The sequence below is a fragment of the Grammomys surdaster genome, unplaced genomic scaffold (assembly GCF_004785775.1).
Source record: "Grammomys surdaster isolate TR1022 unplaced genomic scaffold, NIH_TR_1.0 126313, whole genome shotgun sequence".
Taxonomy (NCBI): Eukaryota; Metazoa; Chordata; class Mammalia; order Rodentia; family Muridae; genus Grammomys; species Grammomys surdaster.
In genome coordinates, this window is record NW_021621113.1 from 10,568,285 (window position 1) to 10,580,140 (window position 11,856).

General features: G+C 54.2%; 1 protein-coding gene across 1 annotated transcript in view; it reads right to left on the bottom strand.

Moving 5' to 3' along the window:
- Window positions 1-10,068: 10,068 nt before the first annotated feature.
- Alpl (alkaline phosphatase, biomineralization associated) overlaps window positions 10,069-11,856 on the bottom strand; it is a 52,684-nt gene continuing 50,896 nt past the window's right edge. The window contains exons 11-12 of the mRNA XM_028759756.1: window positions 11,513-11,632; window positions 10,069-11,027 (exon numbers count right to left, since the gene is read on the bottom strand). Of these exons, the coding sequence (XP_028615589.1) occupies window positions 10,762-11,027; window positions 11,513-11,632 (386 nt within the window). The 3' untranslated portion in view covers window positions 10,069-10,761. The remainder of the gene's footprint in view (window positions 11,028-11,512; window positions 11,633-11,856) is intronic.

Sequence of the window (11,856 nt, forward strand, 5' to 3'; positions counted from 1 at the left end):
TTTTGGCTGATCATCCGTTCATGGAGATTTGCTCAGTTGTGTATCCACTCCTCTGGATCTATCCCAGAGCTGAGCTGGAGCAGGAGGGCCCTGGGAAAAGCACAGGTGAGTAACTAGGAGAACAATCCCTGGCCAGCCCCCCCCACCCCACCCCCACCCCCTGCCTGGTTGGACCAGCCTCGCTGCAGGAAGAAGCCTCCAGGCCGCAGCCCAAGGCATTACTCTCAAGCTCCGAGGTGGGGCTCAGGGAGGCCGAGGACACATGGGATCAAAGTGGACAGTGCTGTTTCTCTTGTCCCCATGCCAGTTCTGTGCCTACCCTGGGTTCTGAGGTGGGGAGGGCAAGCCGGGACACCAACTCCAGGCTGGAATTAGGGCTAGGGCGGGGGTCACTAGCTCCGGGAAGCAACTGGCTCTGTTAGAAATAACCTGGGGTTCTGGAAACAGCAGCACTTTCCCAGGAGACAGTGGGGGCAACTCACACCCCTGGCATCCCCAGCTGCCTGTGGGTAAGACTCTCCAAGTGTCACCTTAACACAGGACAAACTATGGTCCTAAATAGTGTCATACCTCTAAGGAGCCATGTATGAAACCTGGTGCAGAACCCATGTCTATACCACCCCACCTACCCCCACGGCAAAGGTGCCCCTGGACATCAATGGCCAACTCCAGGACACCTTTGCCAAAGTGGTGGCCGCAGGCCCAGGCTCGTGCTAGGGGACCAGAACTTGGATGGTCCCTGCTTCTCAGGCTGCAGGAGGCGCTCAGCCAGGGGCCCTGGGATATTGAGGTCTGTCCTCCTTCCCTCCCTCCCTGAACCTGCCCCACTGAGTGGACAGCCCAGGATGGAGCCTTCTGAAATAACCAGATCTGGTGAAGGAGGCTCATTTTAAAAAGCCATTCTGGTTGCCCCATGGGCCCTTCTGGGAAGCCCTGAATGTTCCTAATGTGTGTCCCTGGGAGGGGTTCCTATTTCACATCCCATGCTGCTTCCTAAGGCCTGATGCTGGGGTTCAGGGGCCCAGGCTTCCCTCTGTCATGGACAGAGCTCGGCATCTTTAGCTCTCTTTCTTGGTCCCTGGACCATCCCCATCCCTGTCTTCTGCCTCTAGGTCTCATGAGCTTCCATTAGTGTCTCCACATTCCTGGTCTGTTCTTGGCAGCTGTGACTCCATCCCTCTCCAGGCTCATCCCCCAGGAGGTGGCATGTAGCCTACCTGACAGTCAAGAGCCTGCTCCGTGCAGACTGGCAGAGGTGGCTGTCCACCTGGAATCGAGGACGAGAGTCCTAGGACTGACAAGAGCTAGGCCTGGCATGCAGAGGCCAAGTCCAGGCACGACCTGGACCATCTGGGCAGGCCAGGTGCCAGTGAGCTTCAGGGTGAGGGTTGGCAGACAGCAAACAGAAACACGCGGTGCCCAGTTAAATTTGAATGTCAGGTAAACACAGACTCGTTTGTAGCCTAAGTATACCTCATACAATATTTGGGACATACTTATAGCAAAAAAAAAAAAAAAAAAATTCCTGTTTACCTGACATTCACAGTGAACTAGGCGCCCTGTGTTTTATCTGGCAGTTCTGCCTGGGGACCTAGGAGTGAGGGGAGGCCTCTCAGGGACAGCCAGTTCTACAAACTGGTTTGAGGGTAGAGGCACAGTTCCTGACCAGAGGGAGTGTTCAGTTTCCAAATGGGGACATGGTGAAGGGGTCACGTGACATCCTAACACAATCACCTAACAGCAGAAGAGAGGGTATGTTCCGCTGAGCCCCAGGAGTGGGCACACAGTGGGTCCTCCATAAACGCTAAGTGAATGGGACTCCTCGCAGCCTATCCCTGCAGGATATGGGCCATACAGCCAGGAGAGGGCTCTAGAACTCTGTTCCTAAGTCCCCCAGAGCCAGTGCAGAGTGCACGGGCTCCAGCCCTGGGCTCTCCAAAGGCAGCCACAACATGACTTGAGATCTCCTCCACAGCCCACTCTGTCCCAGGCTGGTATTGCTGCTCAGCTCTGGTCAGTGGTGCAGGAGAGGGGCCTGAAGCAGGGGAACTCTGCCTTCTAAAGTGGAAGGACAGTCCTGAGGTACTGTCCTATGTTCCCTAGGAAGCATCTGAGCCAGCCATGGGACACCTAAGATCCAGAATGTTGGAGAGCCCTTGTGCCTGGGAATGAGGTTTCAACCATGATCCCACAGTCCACTCGTCCCAGGGTCTCCCTGGAGAGGACAACGGGAGAAAGTCTGTTTCCCTCTTATACCTCTCAAGACAGAGTCCCTTAAACAGCATATCCATATGGCTATCTGCCCATCCACCCAGCCCTCCACCCATCCACTATGTCTATCCATCTATCCACTGCTCTACCTACATGTCCATCCCTTCACCCACCTGCCTACACATCTGTCCATCCATCTACTCACCTACACAGTTGTCCATCTGTCCATCCACCTACACATCTGTCCACCTACCCACTCACCTCGCCCATTTATCTACCCACTCACCCACCTATCTACCCACCCAGCCATCCACCCACCCACTCATCCACTCGCTCACCCATCCATCCATTTCCACACCCAGCCACCCACCCATCTCCTGCTTCTCAGCCCACCCTTTCAACAGCTCACTCTCCCACCCGCTCCCTCCTCTTACCACACTCTACCCTTGCTGGCTCTCTCACCAACTCCATTTACTGAGGTGATTCATCCCCAGAGCCCCCCACCCTCCGTGCATCACCACCCCTGCCGCCCAGGGCTCCTGCTAAAGGGGCTCAGGGCAAGCTGTCCAACTCTACCAAGGATACCTATGCTGTGCCATGCCCCAGATCTGCCCCTGGCTCCAAGCCTGACTGTGGACAAGACACTAGAGACTCAGAACCTCAGTGTTCCCTTCCCTAGAATGGGGTTTGAGTTAGCAGCTTCCGCCTAGGGTCTGTGAGGATGGTGAGGGACACAGGCGTGAGGATGGGGGACGTTCTCAAAGAGAACCACTGCCACAGTTCATTTTGATGATTGGGTCCAGGTCCCTGGGAAGCCCTTGGTTTTGATGGCTACCACTGACTCTGAGATGCCCCCTCCTGGGGGGGGGGGTGCAGTTGACTTACCCTATTATCCAAATGCTGTAGTAAAATCCTTCAGAGAACATAGGAGTTGGGGGGCGTAGAAGGTGTTGCCCTCTTACTTTGCAGTGGAGGGCTGGAGCCTGGCCCCCTTCTACAGCAAAGGCCTCTGTTTTCCCCAAAGTGTAGGAAGGGGGCTGGGCTGGACACCACTGTGGCCTGGCCTGGTCCCCTGTGTTATCCTGTAAGTAACACGTTAGCTCTGAGCCTATAATCACACCTGTCCAGGGAAGAACCAGGCCAGCATTTCTTTAAATTGGGCTCTAATTGTGGCTTCTAGTGCAGTTTGATGTGCTGATGTGACCATCCCCCAGCTGTGTGAATCAGTGAGGTTGTCCTGGCCTGCCCCACAAGGCCCAGGACCCCCCAGGGCCTGTTTTGGCTCTTCTGGAGCTGACGGGCTGTGACTGATGTCCCTGGAGGATCCACACTCTGTGCCATGCCACAGTGGGTATTTTCTGTCCAGGGGACTTTGTGATCTCTCCATCAGTCTGTGACACAGAGACAATGTCACCGTGTGTGTGTGTGTGTGTGTGTGTGTGTGTGTGTGTGTGTGTGTGAAGGGAGAAACTGAGGGTCCAAACAGGCAAAGGCAATTTCCCAAGACCTATGAGCCTGGATGTGACTGAGTCTGAATTTGAAACCAGCTTTGTCTGATTCCGAAACCTTTGTTCTTGGCTTGAAGCTTTAGAAGAACTCCACCCCAGCCATCAGAGCCTCCTTCCTGAGGGTCTCCGGAGGCATCTCAGGTCACTCGTATTCCCAGCACGGCCTTCTTCACTCACAGTTGTCTCTGCCATCTGCCCCTTCCCCCTGGTCACAAAGACCCATCTGCCCTCCTCTTACTAGGCAGTCCTCCTGCCCTCCTCCTCCTTCAGGGTTGAGTTCAGCCCTCTGCCCCCCCACCCATCCCCCACAGAAGTGGGAGCCAGGCCTGGAGAGTGGGGTGTGGCAAAAAGCCAGAAGCAGCTCCCTTTTCGGTGGGCAGGAGAGGAGCCTGCGGTTCTGTGTTTGTTCTGGAGACCCAGCCGCTTCCCCAAGGAGACAGCCAGTGGTTCCCAGGCCACAGCCCCTCAGGCGGAGCCAGACCACGGCTGGCCAGCCCTGACGGGCTCCGCCAGGGCCTGGCGCTGGGTGGTCTGGGCAGCAGCCAGGGAGGCCTCAGTCCTGGCCTCAGGGCAGGAGCCATGATGAGAGCCAAGCTGAAGGGGACCTGGAGGGGTCCTAAGGTCTGGGGGTGGGCAGAGGCAAGCATCAGGCAAGCGGCCAGGAGAGATTTCAGGCCCTAGGTCCTAAGTCCAGGAAGACACTAGGGAACGTCACAGTTGGATGGTTCCCACCCAGGTCCTGAGTTGGCCCAGGGAGATGCCCACCATAGAACTTATGTCAAAGTCAAGTCCAGTTTGTGGGCAACCTGACCCGAGTCCCACCTCCTCTGCCACCATGTCCGCCGGTCATCCAGGCTGGGGACAGTTCAGAAAAGGCTCTTTTAGTTGGGCAGCCCAAGTGTAGGCGGGCAAGTGGCCCATGCTGGAGGGATCCGTCTCTGAGTTCCTTCTCAGGGGTTTCTTTAACCCTGAGTCTGTTAACATGCATACCCATCCTCCTGTCTTCCTAACCCTCTCAGAGCAGAGGGCCCTGGAGTGGAAGGAACATCTACCAGGCCACTGGCTCTCTGGAACCTTCGGCAGATTGCTTCCTCTGTGTGCCCAGAACTCTGCATACCTGTCTGTGGGCAACTGGGGCTCTCTCTGTGTCCCAGGCTCTCCTGACTGTTCACTCAGCCTCTCCACCCCAAAGTCCAGTGTGTGCCGCCATCTAACTGTGACCCAAACCCACCTCTACTTATTCTCCCCAGATCTGGTCTTCCACATCCACACTGGCAACTTTGTCCACCCAGGCCCTGGGCCTAAAACTCAGGAGGGGAAGCCCCTGATTCTGCTATTTCCTCTACGCTCCCCACAGCCCTGTGCCACACAGCCCTGCTAGCTTCAGCTCCCCAACATGTCTGTGACCCAGCCACCAATCACTACCCCAAGCCAGTGTCATCCCAACCCTGAGGGCACAAGGGCCTGCCAGCGACAGAGCGGCCTCCACTACTGTCTACACTCCTTTAACACCAGCAAAAGCTAATTTCACAACGCAAAGGCACAGGCCAAGGCCTTCCATTCTTTGGGCCCGTGGTGGCTTCCTCTCTGCTACCAGAACACAAAGGCTGCTGTGTGGCCACCATGTAGGGCCTGCCCTCATCCTCCTACTTGCACTGACCTTCCAGCATCTCACCTCCCTACCCCTCAGACATAGCAGTTCCTTCTTGCTTGACTTTGCCCTGCTTCCAGTGATCTAGCCTTCAGCTTTCTGCAGGGCTGCCATTTTCCTGGCTGGGTCCCTGTTCAAGTCTCTTCCCCTGATAGGTTTTCCCTGACTAGGAGCTGCGTGGCAGCACAATCAGAATTGGTTTCTTGTCTGTAAAGTGGGGCCTACTCCTGACTTCCAGCTGCCCCAAGACCTGAGTCTGCTACCTGCAACCCTTGGTGGAAGAGACATAACTCCTGGCAGTTGTCTTTTGACCTCCACACACACACTGACTGACAGTCAGACAGACACACACATGCACACATACACACACACACACACACACACCTATATTCATGCTCACATGCACACATAGAATAATAATAAATTAGTTTTAAAATTTTTAAAGCCTGTACTCCAAGCTTGGCCTTGAGCCCTGGCTCTAACCATTGCCGACACTATTTCCCGTAGTTTTCTTGTCTCATCCTGTTGATTCATCTGTAAAATGGGACTAATAGCCCTGGCCCTCCAAGTTTGCTTGGTAAAAATATAAGATGGGCCCATGCATGTCATAGAGTGCTAAGGGACAGTATCTAAGACCCAGGGGACATTGTTGAAACTGCTGACTGGAACTGGGAATACTTGTGAGTGTGTGTGTGTGTCTCTGATGCGCTGTAAGTCTATTGTGTGGTGAGCCTGTTCCTGTGATCCCACAGGCAAGATAGAGGTGGTCCAGCCAGTGACCCTAGTCTGTTCTGTCCCTTCTACGTTGTCAGCTTTCCTGCCCAATCTGCCTGACAGTCACTGGGACGACCTTGAGGAACTTGGAAAGGGCCTGGCACCAGGATGGAATCAGAGGAGGCCAAGTGGGGAGCCCAAATTCTCCCCTAAGAGCTTAATCATGACCCCTCTCCCTGCGCCCCAGGGATCATCCCAGTGGGAGGTCTTCAGTTTAGCTCAGGGGGTAATTACAAACTTTGCTGTCTGGGTCTCTCCCCCAACTCTCCCCAAGGAACCCACAGTCCTGTGGCTTGTGGGGCTGGGGCACTCGTCCTTAGATAGATTAACACCTTAGGAACAAGGGAGGGAGTACCAACCATGTACAAGCAGTGGGGCCTGGAGCAGGCTATCATGCCCTTTGAACCTCTTCTTGACCATCTTGTAAGTGAAGGTGACACCATCTACCACACAGCATGGTGGGTCAGCTGTGCAAAGCGTGTCTTCTAGGCAGCAGCTCCCTTCTATGTCTGGGGCACTTAGTATGGTATATGGCACACAGTAGGTGTCTTGCTAACTTTTGCTCTTGCTCTCGGGGCATTTGGTGTGCTGCCACCACTCAGGTACAGGCATAAACTCCACCTCAATAACCAGGAGCCAGATTGCTGAGAGCTGTGTCTGGGGCTTGTCCCACCTCGCTCCCGCAGCTGAGACGTCCCCGGCCAGTCTGTTGTCACAGCCTCAGTGTGGTCACCCTCCAGCATCATAGAAGTTTCCTCCAAACTGGGTGCTGAGAGGATGCTTCATCAATGGTGCTCTTTAGCCATGCCCAGCACCTTCTGTGTCTCCCTGGGGTCTTCACCGGCAACCCGCAGGCTTCTCAGAACGGCACCTAAAACCCTGCAGCCCAGCTTACCTCTTCCCGTGATGCTGCCTCTGAACCTTCTTAGGCCCCAAGCCCCAAGCCGTCCGCGTGTCGGGTCTCAGCTCATGAGCTATCTACTCTGTCCCACTTGCCCTTCGCCCACCACCTTGATCCCCCCAACTAATTGGGTGTCACTTTCCTAGCTCCCAGGCCCCTCATTCCCTACTGTGGGGTGTGGTCGCTGGGAAGGAACTGGAGGATAGTGGGTTTGTTCTCTGTTCGGCCACCCTGGTGAAGCACGTGGTATCTAACCATGAGACAAGCAAGGGTCAGACGCTCGGCGTCCATGATGACTTCTGAAGGAGCTGAGAGCAGGATGGGGGGTGTGTGTGTGCCAGAGCTGATGGTTAAGCTGCTGACAAGACCCTCCTCTGTCTGCTGGGCTCTCCAGCTTTCCAAAGAAGCCAGAGACTCAAGTCTTCCAGAGACATCTCGAGCATCCTGAGCATTAGTGGAGCTGTTCCTCAAACTTCCCATCCCCCTCTCTCAGCTAGTACAAGGTGCAATTTTGTCCCCCAGAAATCTAGTGATTAGAAGCAAGGGTTGCTACCCCAGCCCCCACTGCAGCCACCTGGTCCTCAGTGTCAGTATGCTAAGGGTAAGAATCTGATGTGTTGGTAAAAGGCAGCTGCCCGACCAAAACTACATTTCCCAGGATCCTTTGCACTTTCACGGTCACATGACAAGTGCCTGCCAATGAACTCTGAGTGGAAGCTACGAATGCTCAGTTTGCAAAGCGGGGTGCTGGTACTACTACGGAGATACTACCGAAATGGAGTGGATATTCAGCACTTAGAGGTGGTGGCTGCTGGTGGTAAGATCCTGGGTCTATGTCTCTCAGCCAGGATACCTATCTGTTGACATGGAAATGTTCACACTGAGTTATGAAGAGGACCTGCCAGCCCTTCTTGCCTGAGAAACCTGAGAACAAGCAGATTTTGTGAGCCACTGGATGCCGATTACAATCCTGTGGTTGCTGGGGACAGAGGTGGGTCCACCGCCTAGATCCCTGGCTTTGGTTGGGACACATAACCCATGTGATCAGCAGCCAGGGTGACAGTGTCCTACGATGTGTGTGAGCCAGGACCCAGCCCTCTGGAGTGTGAGTGCTTGAATGTCTTGGACAACATCCTGAAGAGGAAGAACTAACTGCAAGTTCACTCTGGGGACTTGAGTGCCCACGGCGTGCTAGGCTGGGGTGTCAAAGGGATGCAAGACCTTGCCCCAGTCTACAGGACTGAGACAGGTGTGGCCCCCGTGGTTCTGACTTAGCCACGATCAGCCACGATTCCCCTGTTTAGCACATCCCAAGGCTCACTCAGCAGATGTCTCTGTCCCCTCTAGGATCCTAATTTCAATTCCTGCTGGGGGGGGGTACTGGGGGAGGTTCGGCCCTTCAAGAAGCAAGCTGGAAGCTTGGTGTGATCTGTCTGTGGTACAGCCCTTAGCCAGTGAGGGAGAGGAGATGGGAAATAAACATTCCACTTCTTCCACATCCTGGAGGTGACTCTGAAGTGTACCTCTTGTGCCGGGTGGCCTCGTCACACAACTGACTCCCTTGTTCCTTCTTCTTCTGTCTCCACTTGCTCTCAGTTCAATAACTCATGGCCACTTCAGGCTGAGACACAAAGCCATGGTTCACACACAGACCTGGTGGTAATCATGTTCTTCGCTATTAACATAGGTAGACTGGAGGCAGCACTGGGGGAAATGTTTGGATGTAAGGAACTGCTTAATAACAATCCAGAGAGACAGCAAAGGCTGCAAAGGGATCATGCTACCGTCTTAAGGCGATGTGATTCAGGATGAGTCTGGGAGCTCTGTCCCGGACAGAATGCATACAACTGAAGTTTTCAACCTAGCATCTGCTTAGCTGTGTTTCCCTTTTTGCCTTGACTGCTAGGAAGCTCAGAGAAAAAAATCTGCTCACTGTCCTTTCAGACCCGGAGGACGGTCCACTCCAGATATTCAGTCTTAGTTCCTGTTTAACTAGTGTGAAGCTTTGGCTCCTGTTTAATTGGTGAGAATTGTGAGGCACTGTCCGGGACTGGGTGGGCAGGAATTTGGAAATGTACTATAAACAAATAAAAGATGTCATTAAATGCAGGAACGTTGGCATCGAGCAAACTTGGATTCAAGTCTCTGTCCGAAAACGTGGGAGATCTTGACAATCATATGGCCTCTCACACCGTGGGTGTCCTCATTCATAAAGTGGGGGATGGGAAGGACTCCCTCAAGGAGGATGCTGACTACCAGAGTTACTGGCTATAGGCAGGGGCCAGTGTTCACTCTCACAAGCAAGGGGACCTGAGGGAAGAGGAACACATCTGGGGGACTCTATACCGTACTGTCTAGCAATCACAGGAGAAGTCAGCGTTATTTACTAGGCTGTTAGAGGCACTGCAAGGGAAAGCATGTGTCCACCCCACTCACCTCAAGTATAATTGTGTGTGTGTGCGCGAGCGTGCACCACAGCCAAGTGTGGAAGGTGGCAGGAGGTGACAACCTCATGGAGTGAGCTTTTCCTCCTACCTTGCATGAGTTCTGGGGATCAGACTTGAGTTGTCAGGCTTGTGCGTTGGCCAGTGCCTCAACAACCTAAGCCTTCTCACCAGCGACTGCCCGGCAACTGCTGAGCCTTATACAGAGCCTGGCACACACTCAGCATTTGCTGATGAAGGCAGGAGCGAGCGGCTACACCGCACTGGGCTATGCAGTGTATTTTGTGAGTGTCTTGCTGTGAAGGTGCCCCAGGTCACTGAAGCCCTCCCTGCTATGGGATTAGGGACAAAGGACTCTCTTTTTTAATCCTCACACTGACCCACGAGTGGATTGTCTCCCATCGCCATCTGCAGCGGCACTGAAGCACTGTGCATCCAGCGGGTGAGTGGGGAAGCCCCCCTTTGTCTGGCAGGAGTCCCAACATCTCTGCCCAGCATGCCCTCACCCTGAGTCCAGTTCTTTCCTCCCTATTTTGGTCTCTTTCCCACTGACCACAAAGACTCAGCTCTGGCCTCAGAAATATTTGGGACGTTTTATTTAAATGTCTTGTGTTCCCTTTTAACCAACACCAAAAAGAGAAATTAAAACTTTTTTCTTTTTTTTTCTTTCTTTTTTTTTTTTTTTTTTTTTGCTATTCCAAACAGGAGAGCCACTTCAGTGAAGGGTTGGCGAGTCTCTGGAGCTGGGTGGGGAGTGTATGCGTCCTGTCCGGCTGGGCTGCTCTTCCCAGCCTGGGCCACCCTGGGTAGACAGCCAACCCCGGAGGTGGCTTCCTGGGAGTCTCATCCTGAGCAGACCTGGTCTTCCCCCCAGGGAGGGTTGGGCTTGGGGACTGCCCATGACTATGGAGCCCAGTGTTCCAGAGGGAAGGAATGGGGGAGAGAAGGTCAGATCTGGAATGTTCCATGGAGGTTGCAGGGTCTGGAGAATATATTTGGTAGAAAAATAAGGTGCTTTGGGAATCTGTGCAGTCTGTGTCCTGCCTGCCCAAGAGAGAAACCTGCCCTGCTGGCCAAAGGGCAGAGATTAGGGAATAAAAGCAGAGCCAGGAATCTGGCCCATGGAGGATTCCGGATGAGGCGAGGCAGGTAGCAAACTTCTGTTCCTGCTGGAGGTTGCCTACGTCTCTCCCTTGAGCGTGGGCTGCCAGGTGGTGGGCCACAAAGGGAGGGGATCTGGCTGTCCATTGTGGGCTCATGGGACCTGAGCCCTCAGAACAGGGTGCACAGGGGGAACAGAGCCAGGAGAAGCAGCAGGACCCCTGGGGAGGGGCTGCTAGCAGAGCTGGCCCAGGCACAGTGGTCAAGGTTGGCCCCAATGCAGGAGGCATACGCCATCACGTGGGGGATGTAGTTCTGCTCATGGACGCCGTGAAGCAGATGTGCCATCGGGCCCTTGGCAAAGACCGCCACATCTTCCCCACCGTGGGTCTCGTGGCGCAGGGGGACAGCGGACTGGGCCTGGTAGTTGTTGTGAGCTGTAGGTCAGAAATATCTTTTAAGTGCCTGCCTGAACCTCAGTGCTATGAGAGAAATACCCCCCTTTTCTCACCCCCAGACTGGCTTGAAGGCCCTTTTTTACAGGAGTTGGAGCTGGGGCTCATCAACCAGGAGGAGGCTTTCACCAGACACAAACAGCTTCAAACCAAGGCTGCCTCACCCAGACCACACTCTCAGCCACTTAGAGAGGATTCATCTAATAAAGCACATGTGGTACCTACACCGGCCAGGCACCGAGCTAGGCTCATCAGGACCAGGGCATCTTCTAGGGTAAAGACCCCCCAGAAGGCAAAAGCCTTTCAAGAGAGAAATCATGTGTTCAAGGTCAGAGTTATTAAAGGACAGAAAAGAGTCCCAACTGAGGTTCTGACTCAAATCTGGACTACTCCAGGACCACATTGGCCCAGCCTTGAGGGATGGAGACCCTTTCCCCTCCCAGCCATGGCCTCGGTGGCATTCTTACCATAATCTACCATGGAGACATTCTCCCGTTCACCATCCACCACCTTGTAGCCAGGCCCGTTGCCATATAGGATGGCTGTGAAGGGCTTCTTGTCCGTGTCGCTCACCATGGGAGCCAGACCTGTGCAGCAAAGGGACCCATGATCACAATGGAGAACTAGCAGCCTGGCCAGCAGCCCCGTAACCGAGCTCCTCGGGGGTCCGTGGCTTGGTATTTCTTGTGATCCTCCTTAGGAGCCAGAACTACCTCCATGAAGCCACCATACAAATGCCAGGTCTTTCATCCAGTGCACACCCTCTCTCTCTCTCTCTCTCTCTCTCTCTCTCTCTCTCTCTCTCTCTCTC